The 14203-nt window shown below is 39.2% G+C and overlaps 2 protein-coding genes across 2 annotated transcripts in view; both read left to right on the top strand.

The window, feature by feature from the left end:
- The first annotated feature begins 6535 nt into the window (after nt 1-6535).
- si:dkey-43p13.5 (visual system homeobox 2) lies at nt 6536-8762 on the top strand. The gene is made up of 4 exons (XM_035655122.1): nt 6536-6654; nt 6804-7141; nt 7443-7600; nt 8346-8762. The coding sequence occupies exons 1-4, from the start codon at nt 6536-6538 to the stop codon at nt 8760-8762; spliced, it is 1032 nt and encodes a 343-aa protein (XP_035511015.1).
- A 2854-nt stretch (nt 8763-11616) lies between these two features.
- micall2a (mical-like 2a) overlaps nt 11617-14203 on the top strand; it is an 11081-nt gene continuing 8494 nt past the window's right edge. The window contains exons 1-4 of the mRNA XM_035655765.1: nt 11617-11965; nt 12370-12418; nt 13644-13785; nt 13964-14130. Coding sequence (XP_035511658.1) covers nt 11823-11965; nt 12370-12418; nt 13644-13785; nt 13964-14130 — 501 coding nt within the window. The 5' untranslated portion in view covers nt 11617-11822. The remainder of the gene's footprint in view (nt 11966-12369; nt 12419-13643; nt 13786-13963; nt 14131-14203) is intronic.

The following is a 14203-nucleotide window of genomic DNA, read 5'->3' as shown; positions in this document are numbered from 1 at the left end:
CGAAAGCTCTGTTTATGGTTATCAATCAACTTACAACACAAGTCTTAGCAGCCTGGGCTCTTGGTCCGGCGCCAGCATCCTATTGGCTGGGCAGCAGTGAGGCGGAACAGAGATGAATGACAGCTAACGAGGAAGTGGTGGGAGGGAGAAGGGGGGGCTGGCCTGTTGCTGAATAGTCTGACGGACCACTGACAAGTTAACAACCTCTGCCTTTATTCATCATACCAGGCTGGATGCCCTCAAATGCAGCTGTTAGAAGCTAACTGCTCATTTGTCCATGCTGAACATTTTCCTTAATGGTAATAAAATATTTTCATGGTACACATTTATTAACCATGGGCAGTGGGGGAAAGTAACATTTACTGAGGTACAGTTTTTAGGTATTTGTATTTTAAGTATTTCTTTCATGATACTTTATGCCACCACATTTCAAAGGGAAATATTATACTTTTTACTGTATCTTAATAACTATTTACTTTTCACATTTTAAAAAAAGAAAACAGCAAGTTCATAGAATAAAATACATTGTTAAAGACTAAATCAGTAGTTTCCAACCTTTTTGGTTTGAGACCCCTTACAAGTTAAGGGTCCCTTGTCCCGTTTCAGATATCTGTGTTAGCAAATCCAACTTTAGCAGTTCCATAAAAGATTTATCTTCTAAACTTCTCAGATGAGTTCATTTAAATAACTGTTTGAGAATCAAGATGTTCAAATGATCCAATAGTTCACAAATAAATAGCAAAGCAAATACTTAATACTTAATTAATATGTGTAGCAGAACTTTATTTACAACAAACAAAGTTTAGCTTGTGACCCTATGGAGGGGGCCCAACCCCTGTGGAACCACTGTACCAAACTCCTGAACTGTATAGAAAGTAGTTGTTAAAATTAGTTCCTCCTTTAAGTTTTATCTATACATCTTTTCATTAGTATGTCACTCAGAAGTAGACGTTTCTATGTATAACATGTCGTTTTAACTACTTTTGGTACGTTAAGTGCTTTCAGCTACAGGAGGGGCCCCGATGTGCTGCTACCTGCCCATGCACATCTGTCTGCTCTCCGTCTTCCTCTCAATGGCACCCTTGCCTTAGATCATCTCTTCCTCCACGCTTGAGTTGCACTTGGCTTGCGTGGAAAAAATGTGGACCGTCTCTCGCCTCTCTTCTCCCTGGCACTTTGATGTCTCAAGTGTGATTGCTCTTGGATTGTGGCCGCTTTCCCTTGAAGGTTTTGACATGAAAAGCAGGCTGGGCTCTCAGGTTTATCCCATGGCCAGTGATCCAGGACTAAAACAATCAGCCTGCTCACTGTGGGATACTATTACCAGGGAGAGTGAGGCACCAAGCATAGGGGCTTCCTCAGCCATGAAATACACTTTTCTTCCAAGTTACAAACACATTTTAGGTGTGTTGATTGAATTATGCCAATCCACGCTCCCATTAATAGATTTTAGTTTGAAGTTTGTGCAAGCAGTTGACACTAAAATACATAGGCAAGCAGCCAGCGAATACATTCCCAATGTGTTTGCACAGGGGTGGACGACTGAAATGATTCAACATTTGTAATGAATTAAAAAGAAATGAGGCCAGTAATTGCAGTTAAGATTGACCCAATCTGATAAGTATGATAATGTGACATGTCATTAACAGCAGAGGCATAAGTGACAACCCTTAAGCTTCACTTACACTTTCATTAAATATTGATCTTATCTATGCTCATTGCTGTTCCAGCCTGCAAATTACACCAGATAGATATATTCCCATGACAGTGGAGCTGACGATAATCATCCATCTTCGCATGACATTTGGCAGAACTCTTGTTTTATGAGCTAAAGTGCCATTGTAGTGGATGAGAAAGAATAATAATGTGCAGTGTTCACAATCTCCATTATGTTAGATCAGATCTTATCACACTGAGGGCAGAGAGTGTTATAGTTAATCCACTTCAGCCATGTCTATCAAGGAAAAAAGCCAAATAGTCCGCATCATTTAATTCAAATTTCAACTCATTGAAAGTTTTTTTTCTGCAAAAAAAATACCATGAGATAGAAAGATTTGTGGGATATATCTTATGCACAATTAAAGTTATATCTGTTTTTTGAATATTCTGATCTTTATTCCCCTCCCTTTAAAGAGGCTATAATTGTTATTGTTTTGGTTCACTTTCACAGCACTCACAGCCTTGTTTTTGGCCACACCTCTGTTTTCAATGAAAAAGCTCTAAAAACCCACTGAACACTCCTTGCTCAGCACCAAACAGCAGACACAATTCCAAATGAGTAGCGCTGTCTATGCTTGATGTGTTGTTTGCTAAAATGTTTCCCATAAACAGGTGATATGTCAATGTTGTGTTCTAACTTTGTTTCCGCTGCCCCCAAGTAGCCAAAAAATCATTAATGGCCCCCTCAGACATGTTTTAAAACAAAAATATTCAGCTGTAAATACCTGTGATAATTTGTGTTCAATATGGTTTTTCCACAAATAAATTGTATAGGAGGCTTCAAGTTTCTACATCACACTTCTATAAGTTGCACATTGGATCACTATTGGCTTCCAAACTAATTGTGGTGTCACAAAATGATGCTTGTATGTACACATCTTAAACTCAGATGTAAGCATGAAGAAAGTTTCCTTCAGCAGGGAAATGTGAAAGCAGTCTTCTTTTGTCACATTCTGCACATTATTCTGCACAGCGAAGGTCAAAATATCCAAATGAAGAAACAATAAGGTGGAGGAGGAATTTCAAGGTCAAATGCGTAACTTTTACGAGGATCTATTGGCAGAAAGGGAGTATAATATTCATGTATGGTATGTTTTCATTGGTAAGTAATCCGAAAATAAGAATTGTTGTGGTTCCATAATCTTAGAATGAGCCGTTTTTATCTACAAAAGGAGCGGGCCCTCTTTTACTGCCATGTTGAACCGCCATGTTTCTACAGTAGGCCAGAACAAAAACCAAACACTGGCACAAGATAGGGCCATCCAATTCCTCCTACACGCTTGGAAGGTGAACGGTATTTAGTTAATTCCAATCTGCAACTTCACCACTAGATGCCTCTAAATCCCACACACTGGTGTTTTCAAATTTGAGAATCATCATGTTTTTTGAGCTCCAAAAACTCACATTTAAGGCAGATTTCAGATGTTCCTTTCCCTTTACTTTGCAATGAATGAATGCAAGCTTGAACAAGTCCATTTCAAAGCTATCTGAAGGGCATCCGGTTGGGGGCTTTCTAAACCCACAGATAAAGAACATTCTGTCCCTGCTGTTTAAGGTCTGCTAATGATACAATGATTGCCATTTTAGCTGTGGATCTCCAGTGTTTCCTTGTCATCCAGAGAGCAAGAAATACCTGAGAGACCAATAAGGCCTGGCATTAGCCATTACTATTGTTGTCTTAATGCCTCCTTCAATTATCCACAAGCAGCTCTTTTGAGCTACTACTGTCAGAACCTCCCCCACCGGTTTTTCACCAATTTTGTCCCTGATTATCTGGATCAATGGGCATTAAAGGACCCAGGCAAAGACAAACACAGTAGTTTGAGGGGGTGGAAGAAGGGGGTCTACTTTCAAACAGACCAGAAATCCCTGTAACTACCTGTGTGCCAGGGACAAACGGAGATGGCTATTCAGTCCTCAGTCCCACCGCACACAGTGTTTATTTAGCCACAGCTCAAACTAGACACTTTTAATCTATTTTGCTTCCCCTCACAGAACTTGCAAACCCAAGAAATGATTTCTTTCAATCTCTGTCTGTTTCTTCACACACACATTCACGCACACACACAAACTGACTGAAGTGCTAAAAGTTGTTTTTAATTGGCTGGTTATATCATCCACCATTGTAGTGGTTCTCCCTGATTACACCTTTAAAGCAATGTAGAGCCTGAATTATTTATATTAATAATTCAACATACCATTTCACCTTTTTAATATGTATTTTGAGGTAATTATAGACGAGTTGTAGTGCAAAAGAAAGTTTTTTCACTTCTCACTGGAGAGTTCAAGTGACCCATAATGTTCTTAATGCTATTAAATAGATTTTATTTCACAGTGTCAGTAATAAAATAATGTGCAAATCTTTTTTAACATAAATGAAACAAAATATCGGCTTTCAGTCTCAACATGAGCTTTAAATAAATCCAACATCAGCATCAGTTAAAAAAAGTGTTTAAACAGGTGCAGATGAAAGGGCCACAGGTGAGGGCGTTGCGGTGCTTGGTGCTTGCAGACGAATGACCATCCTGTGACTCACCTCAGTTCTGACCAGCTGCCTCCTGCAGAGGTCCTGGGCTGATCAAAGCCGCCTCAGCCCGCCAGTTCAGCAGCGGTGACAACACTGACAGCTGAATGTTTTCACCGCAGACTGAGCTGATGAGATGTGTTGTTAGGTGATATGTATCTTCGGATTAATTGACACACCTGTGTTTAATTCACATAGACAGTGCTGGTGATCATCTCATCAGAGATCCATCAACACTAAGCTACAGCTGCCTTGCTCAAAGAAAAAAAGTGTTAATAATCTTCCTGTCTCGGCTGTTAATGTGTTGATGTGTATGCTTTGATCTGAGATGGAAAAATCCAAAAAGTATTCGGCAACACTGACTACTGTCGACATACTTTACAACGATGGTAAGTAGTGTATCATCACTAATTATTGCAGTATATCGGTTATTAAACACAGGATATAACATGAATAACAAGCAAGAACATCTAGGAGTGAAGGTTAAAGGAGACTCAAGCATGTTACCAAATATCAAAAAGTGGTATTCCAGGTAAGTTTGGCACAAATCATAAGTTCAACTAGAAATGTACTCAGAGAGCCCAGACCTCTGCTACACTGTTTTCTTTCTACAGTAATGTTTGAGGCAGCTTTTATGTTAGGTCACGGCACACCATTCACTTTAAATACGACAAGTTTGCGTAATGCGCAATGAATTTAGTTCATAGACACCAGTGTTACAATTAACCTCTCTCACAATGTTAACTAAAATGAAAAAGTACAGAGGGGTGACAAATTAAAGGAAAAACATGCTGGAAATCCAAATGCTTTCATACAGGACATAAGTGGGCCTTGAACCCTATACGAGGTTTGTGTTGGTTTTTCTTTTAAATTGTTACCCATCTGTAGTCTGCGTATCCGTCCTGTGATTCGAAACTGCTCCAAAATTTAATCGGGCCCATACTACACCCTTCCACAAAGTTTAATGAAAATTGGGCTAGTCGTTTTTTCTGTAATCCTGTTGACAAAAATCAATCAAACGGTACGGAAAACTGAGGTAATATGTTTGAATTGACTGTTTAACTTTTACCCCAGGCCTGTGCTAAAGTACACACATACGTACACGTACATCTATTAGCATTACATTTAAGTCAAAAAATACTTTAACCTATTTCTCAAGTTGCAATTCTGTTCTAATCCAAACAATATGGTAGCCAGTGGCTACTTTAGAGAGTTTTTTAAAATACAGATGGTCCAGGACAGTATTAGAGGAGGCTGAACATCCTTTGTTTTAATCTTTGCAATATCTTTTAGAGAAACTGATGCTTGACTTGAATGTAACGCTAATGCTAATACATGAGAGGTACAAACTGGGGCTTCCTTGCATTATTCTATTTTACAAGTTTATTTGACAGCTACAGTTGAAAGTATTTGCATTTTTAATGGGATGCTTTTTCACATTTTTTGCAAAAAGGAAAAAAAAGGCATCAATCAGTATAAATGTTTGAGGAGGTCTTATGAGGATTAAAATCACATTTGTACTATTGTAGTACAATAATTTAGTTGTTTGTTAGTGTCAGGTTTTTACTGCACCTGGTTTACCTTGTTTAATATTTCATTAGTGGATTTCTACTGTAATTGTAAAGAAGGGATTTGCATACACTGCTACTACCCATTAAGTTGACTGCTATAAAGATTAACAGACATGATCATTTCTGCACAGCTTGTCTTGGTGATGTGGAAAAAAAAACGTCAACTTAAGAAAAAAAACAATAAAATTAAATCCACAATAGCGTAAACACTAGGTTGCTAGGAGGGATTAAAAACATTGAGCAAATGAGCTTTCAGGTTTGTCACTTTGTTGTCAGGAAGTGTGTGTTTATCCTGGAACCTGCTGTTCAGGGTCTGCTGCCCTTGTGCTTGTTTTCATCCCTCAGGACTGAACAACTTGTGTTTTCATTATGTCTCCATTGCAGTAATTTGTTCTTATTATATTGACAGCTGTTTAACCAGTCAGATAAGAGTTGTGCAAATTGTTTAGGTGGATTAGTTTAAATGGATATACGTACACGTATTCACATATGAGTTTTTACAGACTGAGCTGCTGTCCATCTCACTGATTGAAATTTCAGAAGCCAAAGATGTTGCAACTTGTCCCAGGTAGGCAGAGAGAGAGAGAGAGAGAGAGAGAGAGAGAGAAACATACCCTTTCACTAAAATGTAAGAAACAGATTGTAGGACATACAGTATGTGATTGGGAAAGAAATGACGAATACAGCACACACTGGAGTAATACTGATAATCCACTGAGAGATGAATCACAGGTTGGATTTTCACCTCTGTGCTATAAACCAAGCCCTGCTGTCTGTTTGGAGGTCATGTGACCGGGAAAGGAGGTGGGGAGGATTGGAGGAGAAGAGCAGAAAGCTAAGGTGAGACCACCTCTACTACTCAAGTCCTACCTTTATTCTTCAGGCAACACCTGAAGCTGTGCGCCTCAGCCACATACAGCAGCTCTAACAACCAACTGGATACATCTGGTGGACAATCATCATTTATTTTCTATTCTTTTTTTACTCAGGACATTGGGATGCATTTTACCACTCCACAAGCATCCCTATAGGAGTCAATCTGGCCCTTTTCAGTGGACTGACACTAAATATTGGGCTCTTAATAGCTTGGATATGTTTGGCCCAAGGCAGCTGGTATCTACTCTCCTGCCTGCAGTTTTCCATTCACCTGCAGCTCACTTTTTCCCTGCATTCCCAACCAGACTGGGCTCTCAACCTCAGATCCTGATCCCGGGGCCCTTTATCAGCTATGAATCCTTGAGGAATTATCTGCAGCCAGAGCCATGCAAGGAAGCTTTGCTTCTGGCCACACAGGCGGTTGGGATGGGGCCACTCACAGATGGCATAGGTGAGTTCAAACCACGGCTGCTGTGGCCAAAAAGGGACTGATTGTATGATACAGGACTTGTGCCGATGCACAGCCAAACTGGCACTGTATGACCACAGTTTCTAAGACAGTCAGTGAGTACCATCTGATTGCAGTGTAAATGTTTACAAAAGATTAGCTAACAGCTCGTAACTAACAATCAATTATCAAGCAGTGTTAAAGTGGGCCTAATGATTTCTGCGCTAATTATCCAATCTAGAGCCATTAGTTCGTTGTCACCCGTTGGCGATTGTGTAATTGGTGCTTGCGCTGTGCTTTCCAGATGAACAGAGGCCAGTGAAGCAACGTCGTGCACGAGCCAACTACAGCAGCTGGCAGCTGGAGGAGCTGGAGAAGGCCTTCGAGACCACCCACTACCCAGACATCTTCATGAGGGAAGCCCTGGCCGTCAGACTGGACCTCATCGAAGCCAGAGTACAGGTAATTGGCACACTGAACTCCTCCTGGAAATGTTCATTTCATACTCCTTCAAATACCATTAATTTTTCTGTACAGTGTGCAAATTAATCTATTTAGCCCTACAGACTCTTTTGCAGGTCCATCAATACCAGCTTGTGTTGACAGACGTTATTTAATTATTTCACAGACCTACTTCTCCATTCAGTTCTATTCAAGATGTCAAAGTACCAATATTAATGTAATATGGCTTGGTTAGTTTCACATTTTTGGAGTCTGTCTGAAAACAACACTCACAGACCTGCACATTGAAACAGTCATTGGTTTCTGTACTTTTTCCTCCTGTTTGTACTGACCATGAAGAGATTCTTGATACTGTAAGAGATGGGGGTCAAAAACTATAGTACTTGTTCCATATGAGGCCTGAGCAGTCAGGGTCAGTCAAATAAAGTTTGATGTCATAAAGTTTGATGCCAGTTTATGGTATGGTTACAGTGGAATCCCATTAAAAAAGGATGTCTTTACGGCTATGGACGGGGGAATGACTACAGCAACTAATTTCAATGTGTACATACAGGCATGCAAGTTGACATGAACAAATGTATCCTTTAATAAAGTGCTGAAAAAAACAAGATTCAGAAGTTACTTTTTTAAATATGAAAAATTAAAAAATAAATTAAAAACTTTTTTCTAATTTTGAAAGAATTTCAGCAAAATATCTTATATTATATATTCTATTTATATTTAGTATTTCTTCATTTGTTTCCAGGTTTGGTTTCAAAACCGCCGTGCAAAGATGAGACGACAGCTGAAACTCCAGGGCCAACTTGCAGGGCCTTATGTAAACAAAGACAATGATGAAAAGTCTGAGAAAGAGAGCTTAAAACAGCACACAGAAAGTTCTGATGGTGAGCACTGTGAGAGACGACAGGAAGGAGATAAAAACTATCCATGGACAAATGCTGCGACTGCTGCGCTGAGCATACGTATGCAGCCTGTGACCCAGAGGTCCGGGAAATGGGAGAGGCCGGAGGGGCCAAGTTCAGAGGAGCTCCGCTCCTGCAGCATCGCCAAGCTGAGGGCCAAAGCCAGAGAGCATGAGGCTGAGATCCACAGCACGGTAAACATGTCAGGAGGCGACAAACAGTCACAAACACAGGAAGCTGATGCCGTGCACAATGATTGATCATTTTCCTTCTTCCTGTTTGTACAGATAATCATAACCAAAAAAAAAAAACTGTGTGCTTTTTGAACCTTTTTGGGATGTGGAGCTTTGTTTTTTAGCCATCATTAATTAAATATTTCTTGCTTTTTTACAGTATAAAATGTTCAAAATTTTCAAAGAAATTATAAACAAATGGTCACCTGGTTTCTTTTTTAAATTTCATTTTCAGGGTATATTACAACTAACATCATTTTCTGGATGTTCTTGTTTAAACAGAGTTTCTTTGGAAGTTTGGGTGGTTCCATGAATCACTTTTTAGTCTATTTTTATAAATATGTAGAACTGTAAAAAGTTTCCATACCCACATTATTTTCAGTTAATGTCTGGACATTTCTTAACATCACATGCATGTGCTGTTTATGTCTCTTTCTGAACGAGATTGTTATCACATCTTTGAAGGGTTTAGGTTGTCAACACTAAATAATGGCACAGACTATATGCCCGTTCAGATAACAGTGACAAATGACAAATGCTGCCACCTTATCGTATCAGTGTATCAGGGTGCAGCTGAAATGCGATACAGTAAGATCATTTCTACATGATTTTACTAATGACAAGCTCATCCCTGACCTCTCCGGTTACTTTCTCAGACAGGCAGGATGTCTGCATGCAGCCACACGTCCTCACAGGAAACAATGGAAATAGCTGAAAAATGAAATCATCAAAACTGAGTCTATATACATGATGCATGTCTAGTATTTGCATCAAAGACATAGGATACTGTTTTTTTTTTAATTTTCTTTGATAGTGACACAGATTACACAAAGGCCTGTGAAAATCGAAAGAGAAGAACATTTGAGGGCTCGTTTTAAGGGAGGTAAATGACCAACAAATATAAAATGATAACATCAGCTGTGGTAAATAAATTATGAAGTCACAAACTATGACATAATGTATAACTTTAGTTTTTTTTTATGTTTGGTCCGACAAACACTGTTGTTTTTCTAAATTCATGTTATGAAAGCCATCTCAACTGTCTTCAAACTGCAGACAAAATTAATCTGAGCCATATAAGAGTGAATTATTAGTGGACTTCACCTTGTTAAACATATTTTAAAAAAAACACCCAGCAGTGAGTCTGGAAGCATTTTTATAATCCTGTGTGTTTACAACAACTGCACACAGTATTTTATATCATACAGTGATAATAAACAGGATAAGATTATATTGGTTTGAAACGTCAGAGTTTCAAGTTAATGTTTTAAACCGTTTTGTATGTTTAATCTTCTGATAATATAAAACCATAACAATTGATACTATAATATAGTATTAGATAATACAAGTATTGGATGGTTTAACTGCCTTTTTTCATAACTTTGACTGTTTGTTCTGAATGCACACATTGTATAATTTGTGTGCTGGCATAATCCAATAAGGTTTGTTACATACTTCTTCATAGAAATTATACTAGCACTGTTTATTTACATGCTTTATTTATGTATTTGACAACAAGTTTGGCGTGGTGAGATTGTCCTCTATGAGTGCAGTGTGAGGCTGCCCCCTTCTGGACATGAAGATGTCCTCAGACAGGACAGATGAGATAGTTCAGACAAGGCAACATGCAGTATTTGTGTTTACAATCCAACTAATGCATAGCCTACGTTTCCTTTTTACTGCTGTCACACATCTCTTATTAGTTGTGTGGACCACAGTGAAACTTTTAAAGCTGTGTTAATGTGTTTAATTTTGTTGGAGACCCTGTTGTTGTGACAAATAAACAATTTATGTCTTACAGTGAAAGATGTCAGTGTGGTTTGCTCGCAAAGACTCAAGTTCAACTCTGGTCACACACTAATTACATTTGCCATGTCAGAGCTTTGAAAACTCACTGATGAGGTCTCTGGCTCAAATGTGAAACTTCAGAAAAGCACATTGGAAGAGTTTAGTTGTTTTGTTTTATGTTTAGGTGGAATGACTCTTCAAGCTTTCTCACAAATCTCTCTACAAACTTTACAAGTATAATTCTTCATATTCAGTTTACTACGTGAAAGTTGCTGAGAAATCAAGTTCTGAGTTTTCCCTAAAATTTTGTGGGACACCATAATATGGGCTAATTAGGTCAGAATTCTTATATGACAATAGTTGGCCTCAATTAGTCCCCAATTAGGCCCCACACAAAGATGACTGAGGTAAAAAAAAAAGAAGCACAACACAGACTCTGTTCTTGGTTCTCATACTGCACACTGACCCCGCTGCTGGCTCAGATAGCAAGTCTGCTGTTTAATTAACATACTTCAGAAATCCTAGAGCATACAACTCAACAAATATTAATTTCATGAGGCATTACATGAAAATATTGTAAATGTTCAAATAGGCCTGACCTTTATGGAAAAAGAAAAAATGCACAGCAGCATTACAATACAGCCCCACCATAAAATAAAAACATTTGCTCCTTTCCAGTTTGAATTTAACAGTATGGACACTGCATGTTGTATTTAATTTCCCCCAAATCAAGATGGCTACTCCAGAAGCACAAATATAACATTTTATCTTCAGGTAACATTTAACATTTTATAGTGATTTTGGAATGACAACCCCAGCCTCTGTCAAGAATTAGTGGTATAGGATAAAGCATACAGGGTGGACTATGTGTAATTTTACCTTCTTTTTTTGGCTACTTCAAAAATGTATGATTGACATTCTGATTGGGGATCAGAATTCAGCTCTAATTCAGTTTCCATAATTCACTTTTGGGATTGAGAACTAAACTCCAAACACAAGAAAAACTATTATTTACCCTCCTGGCAGGGTTTTATTCAACTGCTGTGAATGACGAATCAGCAGTCGGTGTCAATTAGTGTAATGAGCGCAGAAACACACACCACTGGCTCGTCCCGGAGACTCGGCGCTCATTCAGGTAAGGAAACAGGACGCAGCTGCTGCTCCGCAGTTCACGGCCAAATCCTGAACGGAGACATTTGTTTTTATCTCTCTTTCCTCCGGCTCCACCACACTGAAAACCTCTGCCTGTTGCACACTTACTCTGTACTGAGTGTACGGTTTCTGTGTCGCGCTGGCAGCATGGCTGCTATCAAGGCTTTGGAGCAGTGGTGTAAAATGCATTGTGAGGGCTACCGAGATGTGGCCATCACCAACATGACGACTTCTTTCAGAAACGGATTGGCTTTTTGTGCGCTTATACACAAGTACAGACCGGACCTGATGTAAGTATTTAACTTTTATTTATTTTTTTGCCGGGGTTTGGTGGAATACTTAAAGTCTTAGCTTTGACAACAGTGATGTGTCCTGGGGCAGCCTGTCCAAAATGCAATATCTGTTTTGTTTTCTACAAGGCATACCCATGTACCCTTGTTTTTTGGTACTCAGTATTGACCTAATTGTTTTTCTCCTAAAATCAATAATGTTTTTTTTCAGTGGTCCTTTTTTAGTTATATGTGTTAGTTCTGCTGTTACACGTTTTATTTTTAAGGAAACTCACCATGTATAAGAAATATGCTGCTTCCATCAATATAACTTTTTTTCAGTTGAACTCCTCAGAGTCAAGATCTTAAGTCTTATGAGGTTCTAACTTCCCTCTCTCTGTTCATTGTATTCCTGTTTTTCCCAGAGACTATGACTCACTCAGAAAGGAGGATGTGTTTGAGAACAACAGACTGGTAAGATGTCAAGTTGTTGAACCTTTGTCACATTGAGTGGAACTGACTTCATACTGGAACAACAAAATATGATGTAGCATAAAACATCCGCTTCATTAACCCCGGACACGTGAAGACATATCCAGCAAATGTACTATATTTCTTCTTGCCTTGGCATTTATGCAGCAGATTGGTTAAATATTTAGCTGTTTTAACATTTTAACAGCACAACAGTTTAAGCAAAAGCTACACACTACCAATTTTAGACTTCTCTCAAAAGAGTCTTTTCTCTGCCTCTGTCCACTTGACCTCATTTATTTTGTTAACCCGTACGTGACCTGAGCAGCACAGCCGAGACCTCTACATTATTTAGTCTCCTTCCATTTTACCGGCTTCCTCTGAGGATTACAGGCCCTGCAGAGTGCTACAGTATGCACTCTGTACAACTTCCTTTGCTGTCTTGGATGATCCTGGCAGTGTCAGCAACAAACCTGAGCTCAAGGGAGAGGCTCTCCGGGGTTATTCATTTTGAATGAGGCTGGCTGTCATCTGCCACTCGATCCTCATGATGACGGTTCACTTGAAGCCCCTTTTGCTGTGTACTTCTTGAATGTGACACAAGAACAACTTTGAACCATATATGTCGCCAGAGAATAGTGTGTTTTGATCAGCTGTTGAAGATGCTCCCTGTAACGAAACATGAGAATGTGACTAGTGTGGTAATTCACACCCTTCTATATTTCATGAATAGTGTCATGTTTCTTACAGGTGGTTATTTCACCAGTTGTTAAATAAGAAATTGTCTCTGTGTTTGTAGCTTTAGTTTTCAGCTTTCAGTGTTTTTCTTTTACTTTGACAGAGTTGGTATTCAGTAAGACTTTGCTTTCAATTTAATGAGCATATCCAGGCTGATCCTAAACAATGACCCGATATCCTTCTCCCTCCATCCTTTTTCTTATCCTTACGAGCTCACAGGAAGTGCACTATTCATTATACAGTCCTTTTCAGACCTCTCTGGGCCGAGCAGCAGTCTGTGGCTCTATTTAAAGGAGATTGTATTGTCTGACATTTTTACACATGCTGTAATTGTAGCTGACATTACTACGCCCAGTGAATACCCTGTTTTTATACGGCAAAAATGCTTTGAATTTGTGTCCTTGGTCCTTCATACACTACCATTAAATGTTGTCTTGGCAGAAGTTGATGGCTGTTGGTTAAACTGCGTATTTGTTTTTTTCCTGTCAAGGCTTTTCAGGTTGCAGAGGAGAAGTTGGGGATCCCAGCTTTGTTAGATGCAGAAGACATGGTGGCCTTAAGGATTCCAGACAGGCTAAGCATTCTTACCTACGTCTCCCAGTACTACAATTACTTCAAAGGACGGCCTCCCAGTGAGAATATTGCTGGTTCAAATACCCTTAGAAACTGTATAGCTCAGATTGAGTTGTCCATGCTCCAAACAAATAAGATTTTCTTTCATTCAGAGCATATTTCTTTTTTAGGTTTTCTTCTTTGTTTCCTGTGCAAGGGTGTGATGTTTGACACTAAAAGGTGTTTACTTTTCCTCAGTGGGAGGTGTAAAAAGGCCAGCAGAGGGCTCCAAGGAGGAGCCATCAGAGAAGAAAAATCTCCCAGTGGTTGCCAAAACCTTTGTGTCTAAAACCGCCATTGAGAATCGTTTACCTTCCATTCTCACTGCTCAGCCCTCACCCAAGTTGGCCAGGGCTGTTGTTCAGGTCAGTACTCATGTCAGAACACAAAATAAAAATATTTTAAATTATGATTGTGTTTACAATACGTGGTTGTCTG

The sequence above is a fragment of the Morone saxatilis genome, unplaced genomic scaffold (genome assembly GCF_004916995.1).
Source record: "Morone saxatilis isolate NCDOM2014 unplaced genomic scaffold, NCSU_SB_2.0 Contig14, whole genome shotgun sequence".
NCBI classification, from domain to species: Eukaryota; Metazoa; Chordata; class Actinopteri; family Moronidae; genus Morone; species Morone saxatilis.
Note: the sequence above shows the minus strand (reverse complement) of the source record. Positions and strands in the feature narration are given on the sequence as shown.